Below are 8,036 nucleotides of genomic sequence, written 5' to 3'. Positions count from 1 at the left end.
ATTACTCCTTTTGACGATATTAACTACGAATTTTTAATCTCTTATCGAATTATACTTAATTGCTATCTTTTCCGTGTGACTACAGTTAATGCAATCGTGTAATTAAATACAGTATAATCTTAAGTATTGCAATTGCGAAGTATAACAAACAACAAAACAGATTATAGCAAAAGGATAATAGATTGATGATGAATATTTTTACTTTTTTTCCTTCTTTCATTATCTTCATTTCTTTCTACTTGCATTGATATTATACAGTTAAGATTTGTTAAAATCTATTAAATTAGTTTATTTCTTCTTCGAACAACTTATATTAGTTAGGCACACTTCCGTCGCAGATAAGAAATTATATTTTGAGTTATACTTTCTTAATCACTTTTGTATATTCAATGCTTCTCATAACGCTATACATATCTTTATTATGTATTCATTTTAGTCAAATACAGTTAACCCTCCTATAATACGATTAATTCCTATCACGTTATATAGAAATTTTGTTAAAATTATTATAAATTAATATAAATCAAAGTTAAAGTAAAAAGCAGATTAATTTGTATCGTGCTATAAAAGCACATTTACTGTAATATACTATATATCATCTATATCACATAAATAACTATACTATGAATTAATCAAGTTAAACCAGTTTAATTCATTTCATATTGTATATCACGTTTTATTAATTTTTATTTATTAATTTGTTTATTTTATTATTATCTTTAGATTGTGTGCATCAGGGTTGTATGAGATATAAATAGGATTAAAGATTTAATTTTCTTTTTTTCTTTTATCAATTTACAATCTATCGTTCTTAATTCATTTTTAATATCTAACATTGCACTGTCATTCTATTGATTTTTTATATTTAGTATTAAATAATGTATATCTTTCTTAATACTTTTAATTTGTTCAAGGAGATATATATATATATTTGTTATTTTTTCTCGGGCATGATTAATCCATCGGGACTAACTGCCAGATAACATAAAATCCCTTTATTTTCGATCTTTCGAAACGAAATATAAGCACAACCGTCTGGGGTTTGTCTTGATACAATTGGTTCCAATGGGCCAGCATTTGGTAAATATTTACATTTATTACACAGAAAGTTACACATAGCTTCAGCCAATGATGGTATATCGTCGTCGGGTGGTGGATCAAGAAAAATCCCATGTAAACGACCACCTCGTGTCATTATCTTCAATAATTGAATGTAATCGTTTCGATTTTGGATCTCGTCGTTGCTGTTGTCTGGAATTCCAGCTAGTCGACGACTCCATTCGACGATTCTTACGCGATCTATTCTTTTTTCATTTATTTATTCTTATTTTTTTTTATTTTTGCAATATCATATTAAATCATACATGTTAAAGTTAATGACAAAAATCAATTACTTATTATTTTTTTGATCTCAATTCGATTAACTCCGATAAAATAAAAAGTAGGAAAAAATTGATCAAAGTTGTTTCACTGTTTGCTATTTATTGAATTGGTCAATAAGTGTGTAGTTTTTATTTTTTTTTTTTTTTGAAGTAGTATAAATCCATTTATTATTATTTTTAGATATTTAAGGATTGACGCGTTTGAATTGATTTAAAAATATTGGTAAATGTAAATGAATTTTGGTTGAATGTTTTAATATATATAAACATATTATATTACATTATTCGATAACAAAACTACAAATGGATTTATGCTAATTCCGAAAAAAAAACTTTTATGCATTAACATTTTATAGTGAAGTTTTTTAAAGATGAATTCGTAAGGATATTGTATTGTATTGGTTTTTGTTATTAACAATATATGAAAAAAATTATCAATGCTTAATATATTATTCTCTACTACGTTTACCATTTTCGGTGAAACTGAATTTTCTTAATACTTTCGCGAGGGGAAACACAGTTCTACATCATTTCAAGGTCTTCAATAGAATACAAAAAACGTAATCTTACAGTATTATGAAATTGGCGCTTTTAAATTTATTCATAATGTACATATAAAAAAAACTTAATTTAGGAGAAAAAACGAGTTTTTCAAATGATATGCTAATTCTAGCAATAATGTGGACCGTTTTCAATATAAATAAAAATAATATAAGCAGTGATGATTCGAATCCTAGTCAATATATTAAGTCGTACATCTAAAAAGAATCTACCGCAAAGAGACATTAATATGCACCATTTAAAACAAATAAAAATTTTAGAAATTCCAGATGTTGAAATAAATTATATGTATCTGTAAAATTATCATATTCCTTTTATTAAACAAAATATTTTTTCTATACGTATTTGTAATATGTAATTTTTTTAAGTTTTAAACAACAAATTACTACATATACATAAACATTATATTAAGATTCTTCTTATATTCACTTACATACAAATAGGAGAATCTTGCCGTACTCATGTTAGAAGAAAGAAGAAGAAGAAGAAAAGCTAGAGATTTTTAGAAATTCTATATTGCATTTAGCTGAACGTTTTATCCGGCTATCGCCCGTCGCGAAAATGTTAATTATTTATTAATTATAATAATTATTATCAAAAATTTGTTGAGGTTACCGTGAGGTGAATTGAAGTACGCTACTCTTTGTGCGATTTCTCGTAATGCTTCTTTAAATTCTGTATTGTATACTTTTATCATAATTTAATTGATACTAATTAAAAATTAATTATATATTAACAAATATTTTAATATCTATTAGAAAAAATTATCGTATAAAAATAATGAAATAAGTAAAATTTATAGAGAAAATAAAAACTGACGATCATTGTTCAATTGTTGCAATATTAAAAAAGAAGAAAATATTATACATATTTTAATAGTCACATTTCAAGTTTTTTATTATTGGTATAATTATTGGACGGGTTTTCCTGTAATTTTTCTTTTTTCATCAACAACTTCTAATTTTTATAATTTATTCGACTGTAAACGCTTGGTAAATTAGTTTTACGATTTGTTGATTATAATACCTGGACATTTATCTCATTACAGAAATTTCTAAGAAAATAAAATGTAAAAATGAAAATATACAAGAAATATAAATGCAGCTGTGTTTTCGTTTTATGTGAAAAGTGAACGAATCAAAGTTAAATTCCATTCTCGCTCAAACCACCAGTTACAGGAATAAATAAATGAAGCTGCAAATAAAACAGATTATTTTTATAATAATTTATTTATAAAACAATGCATTTTGGCAGTACTCAATATGTGATAAAGAATACTTATTTATATTATATAACATGTAATTAATTAAAAGTCACTCTAAAAGCAACTTCGCTTTACTTCCACTTATATCTTTGTTAATATTATTTCGCGATGCAAATTCATGTTTAACACTTGCAAAAAGAATGTCTGTTAAGAGGAATATTTGTGCAACAGCGAATGCCAAAGTAACTCCGAAGTAAAAGTTAGCGTTAGCGGATCTGGCATAAATCCATTGATGCCATACTATTGGTGCAAAACCAGTACAAACCAATATGAAGCAACCGATTATGAATCCTTGTTGCATATCTGTAATGAAAGACCATAGTTTTATTCAAGTAAATAAGTATTTAAAAAAAAGTAGTGGAAGTTTAATATCTTACGTTGAAACAGATGCATCCAAAACGGCAACAAAGATACATAAAATCCAACATCCCCAACACAGGGATAGGACTTAAATATAGTCATTATGGCTAAATAAGAAAATGCCAATAGAACTGGCTCATGTCGTAATCTTAAAGCTAATGGTACTATGTACAATAAACTAACATTAATTTGGAATGAAGCTATGAAAAGTGATCTAAAATGTTCAAACATTTCTGTAAGGAAGTACCAATAAAGTCCAATATTTGGACGTAAATCTGGAACTAACAAAATAAATCCAAAAATATTCCAAAGGAAAGACCAACTGTTCATGATATAATAACAAATACCGAGTAATAACGTGAACATAGATACAAACGTAATTATTAAAATGAAAATGGTAGATTTGATACTTCTCGTTGATTTATCCTTACATATATAAATAGCAATTGGTACTAACAGTGATATAGGATAAAGATTCTGCAGTGTTAATAAAGCTATAGAAATACAACTCCAGAAAATGGAATGTCGTACCATAGCCACTAATGCTATCGAATTTAACAGATTACTAAATACTGTAGTCGTGAATCCTACACAATTTAATATTATATATGGATTAAACAGATAGGCCATTAAGACATACAATGCGACATCATTTTCCATAGTAGAAGTATCATTATCTTTTTCTTGAGATACCTCTTCTGTCTTATCTTCATCTTTCTTAGAACGCTGCAATAAAAGTGAATGATATAAATTGATTTCAATTCCAATTAATGAAACTATTTAAAAATATAAAAATATTTTAAATTTGATATATACACTTACCCGACTATTAGCATAACTATTACCTACGTAAGCAAGGCACAGAGCTGTCATTAGATCAGTGACTACGAACAGGAGACATAATATATACCATGGGAAATGTCGTTGTATAATATCAAACACGTAAAGACAAATTGGAGTTTCATGGAATAAGTCACCAGAATAAGGGTCTATACCATTATTGTGTAGGTAAACTCCTTCGGTAACTACAAAAATTGTTATTAGTGTGTTAAAAATAAAAAAGTAAAAATAGACAAGGCATTTTTACAACTGTAAAACAATTGTTTGTAAATATTAATACATTTAGAAAAAGTTGTTAAATTTAAAAAAATAAAGGAATATAGAATATGAATTTAAATGAACCTCTTTTCCAAGAATTTAAAGCTGTTGACACTTCGACACGTTCGCTAATGACTTTTTGATATCCAGAATTCATCAATAAAAATCTGACGACAACCGCCAAAATAAAATTGGGTAACCATTTTGTCAACATTTTTTATAATTTATAGTTAATCATATCAGGGTTTTATACATCCTAACCTTCTTTGATTCTTAGACGCAATAGTTTAAATGGTCAAGTAAACAGTTCTCTATGTGTGAAAAGACATTCACGTTTAACTTGACTACAATTGTTAGATTGTGCGCATGCGTACAAAATAGTGCGCTAAATTTAAAAATGTATAGACTAATTTCCAAAATTCAAATTTTCATAATTGAATAATATTATTGTCGATAAATTTATACTTACTTTTTTATATTTTAATTATGCATATTTGAAATGCATTTAAATGTTACGAAAATAATTTAAGGTTAGTTTATACATACATGTATAAAAATATTTAAGTTAAATACATTCTTAGAATAAAGAATTTATTATTAACATAACTGTCACTTAAGAAATGTACACGTTGCTGATAAATGATTATTCATGTAATTGTCGTAGTCCTTAAATTTGAATTGTATAATGTAATAATAGGTAGGAGCTATTTATCTTTGGTATTAAATGTACATATACAAGCAAGACAATTCTGCTAAACGCTTGTTACAATGACAACAATCATTATAATATTGTACAAATACAATGACGTGCTAAAAAGAAAATGATGAAATTTTTGTTTATAATGAAATGTATAATATAATAATTAGTTTTGACGATCATAAATCATCGATATTTGAAGATTTAGAGCTAAATTTAAATTATTTGAATTTTGTAAGAATTCAATAATTTTATCTTTTATTCTCTCTCTTTCTTTCTTTTTTTAATAAATTCCAATTAAGATATATGGTCTTCCGACATACATACAATCAGTTATACTAAATACACGTGACGTAAATAATTAATTGTTAATTTGGAATTAAAAATACTATTCATTTTTTTACACGCGCTTTGGCGTGGGACATCGATAATTAACTTAATTTAATATAAAGTTAAGTTTAAACATTAAATTAATCCTCTTACACGGTTGCATTATGTATATTATAATTATTTACATTATTCAAATTTTCGCATTTAACAACTTAATAAATATAACGCATGTTAAAAGATTGTATTTAAATATATATATTTCAAAACCTGCTTTTCATCATTAAATCAAATAAATTCGAGCAAGTGTGATTGTCTTTCGTAAACATAGCTGCATACAAAATGAATTTGTTTTAATAAAACCAAGCGTAAGCGATGATTGTTATTATATATATTTATAATTATAATGGAAAATTTATATATACGTATTTATATATTTATATCAAAATTAAGCTGCTTCTGCTGCAAGGATGCGTGAAAATTGTGATTTCGTAGGAACAGTATCTTGTTCGCGTTAACTAATAAATTAAGTAATATGGCGATTATAATATTTATAATAATAATAGCCGAAATTTTTTTATTAGAACAAAAAAGAAAAGAAAAAGAAATATTCTATACAAAAGATCAGACTTAAATTGTTTCTTGTTTAAAGTTAAAAATGCATAAATAAATATATTTATAATAATGTCGATTTAATAAAAATCTTAGCTAGCATGATGGATATTGCAATTAATCGCATATATGAAATGATAATAAACACGTTGCCCGATGTAATGTAATAATTATGGTTAAATTGCAGGTATACGGATGTGACTGTAACTTAAAAGTTACAACACGCATCAAGCACAAAGGTACATTGTACAAAATGTCGCTTATGTTTATGTTCATCTTATCAACATATGTACATGAATCAGTCGAATAAATATATCTTTCGTCGATACAATTATAAATCACGTTATACGTAATATTATTATTATTATTAAACCGAAAATATGATATTGATATTTTCGCTTTGACCCCTTTTTTTGTATTTTATTTTTTTTTTCTCTTTTGGCGACAAGGACAACGATACAGGCATGAGAATATGAATAAACGAGCTACCTAATCGTAAAATATAATTTAAATCCTAGGCATGACCAATCGATTAATAAAAAAGCGACAACAACGTTTCGTAATCAGTCCTAAAATTATTTTTTTTTTAAATGATCAAAAAGATCATGTATGCACAAATTCGTATTATAAATAAAATATATTCCTAAATATAAGCTTAAATATTATTCAGTTGAATTCTCTCGATTCATTTTGTTTTTACAATTCATTCATATCTTTATCAAGACTTCGGTTTTTTTCTCTTTGGAAAAAGTGAATAAAAAAAAAACTGGAAGAAACATAAACGTTGTTTTGTTCAAATAGATCTGTCAAACATATACGTTTATTTATAATATTAGTTCTAAAAATATTACCGATTCTAGTATATGTATTGTACAAGTTCATTCGACACACATTTAATACATTATTACCATAGAAAATGATAGAATTTTGTCAGTTGTTTCTATTTAACTGTTGCATAATGATCTAGGACACACAGAGTAGTGTTTTTCTTTTAATCATAGTCCCTAGTGTTTTATCGACACCGAAAAGAAAAACCTAATCAATTAAGCAGTTGTATGGTAATACACAACATCGATTTGTCGAATGTGTTTTACACTTACTACTTTCCAAACCGTTGTAATCTGCAGTAAAATTTATGTTTAATTAATTATCTCAAATTGATTATCGTTGAATCTCATTTGTTTTTTTTTTTAAATAATATTCTTTGTTATACATTGTTTTTACATTTATTTAATTTACAATCAAATTAACGTCCTCCTGTTTTCATGAATTATTTCAAATTGATTTTTATATTTTGTTTAGGGACTAACATTTTTCTTAATACACATATATCACAGAATTGAATAATTTCACATTTTGTAATAATTCGAATCATTTCGAATATATTTTATCGTTATATTGTTGTTGTGTTTTGTTTAAATGCAGGAATTTTTGTAGAAGCGTCATCAACGCATCCCAGGAACGCAGAAAATATAGCTTACGTTATATCAACTTCCAAGAAGCCGATTGTTTCCGTATTTTCCTTTTATTTTTAATAATCAATTAATTAATTATCGATTTAATGAATCGTCTGCATTCATACGAAAGAGTCATTGATATTGTTACTGCCTTAGAATAATTACTGACAATTATATATACACTCGAACTTTATGGCATAATAACTTCTACAAAAAATATTAGAATTTTTACGTAATCCTATTATTTACAACTTTAATATATATTTATATTTATATTT

The 8,036-nt window shown here is 25.8% G+C and overlaps 2 protein-coding genes across 2 annotated transcripts; both read right to left on the bottom strand.

Annotated features, from left to right (window-relative positions):
• Window positions 1-934: 934 nt before the first annotated feature.
• Window positions 935-2,640, bottom strand: LOC106787429. The gene is made up of 2 exons (XM_014749770.1): window positions 2,559-2,640; window positions 935-1,299 (listed from the first exon to the last, which is right to left on the bottom strand). The coding sequence occupies exons 1-2, from the start codon at window positions 2,638-2,640 to the stop codon at window positions 935-937; spliced, it is 447 nt and encodes a 148-aa protein (XP_014605256.1).
• A 522-nt stretch (window positions 2,641-3,162) lies between these two features.
• Window positions 3,163-4,981, bottom strand: LOC106787430 (phosphatidylinositol glycan anchor biosynthesis class U protein). Its single transcript, XM_014749772.1, has 4 exons — window positions 4,750-4,981; window positions 4,390-4,592; window positions 3,585-4,293; window positions 3,163-3,510 (listed from the first exon to the last, which is right to left on the bottom strand). Exons 1-4 carry the CDS (start codon window positions 4,877-4,879, stop codon window positions 3,257-3,259), a joined length of 1,296 nt encoding a protein of 431 aa, XP_014605258.1. The 5' UTR covers window positions 4,880-4,981; the 3' UTR covers window positions 3,163-3,256.
• Between the last annotated feature and the right edge of the window lie 3,055 nt (window positions 4,982-8,036).

The sequence above is a fragment of the Polistes canadensis genome, unplaced genomic scaffold (genome assembly GCF_001313835.1).
Source record: "Polistes canadensis isolate GaletaPanama2010 unplaced genomic scaffold, ASM131383v1 scaffold_101, whole genome shotgun sequence".
Taxonomy (NCBI): domain Eukaryota; kingdom Metazoa; phylum Arthropoda; class Insecta; order Hymenoptera; family Vespidae; genus Polistes; species Polistes canadensis.
This window is presented reverse-complemented; position numbering and strand designations above follow the sequence as displayed.

What these genes read in the sequence shown, in the direction of transcription:
- LOC106787429 (XM_014749770.1), bottom strand. Translation starts at nt 2,640, where the DNA reads ATGATAAAAGTATACAATACAGAATTTAAAGAAGCATTACGAGAAATC. An exon ending in GTACTTCAATTCACCTCACG is followed by an intron (nt 1,300 to 2,558) that starts GTAACCTCAACA and finishes AAAAAAGAATAG; the next exon opens with ATCGCGTAAGAATCGTCGAA.
- LOC106787430 (XM_014749772.1), bottom strand. Translation starts at nt 4,879, where the DNA reads ATGTTGACAAAATGGTTACCCAATTTTATTTTGGCGGTTGTCGTCAGA. An exon ending in TTTAAATTCTTGGAAAAGAG is followed by an intron (nt 4,593 to 4,749) that starts GTTCATTTAAAT and finishes CAATTTTTGTAG; the next exon opens with TTACCGAAGGAGTTTACCTA. An exon ending in ATAGTTATGCTAATAGTCGG is followed by an intron (nt 4,294 to 4,389) that starts GTAAGTGTATAT and finishes CTTTTATTGCAG; the next exon opens with CGTTCTAAGAAAGATGAAGA.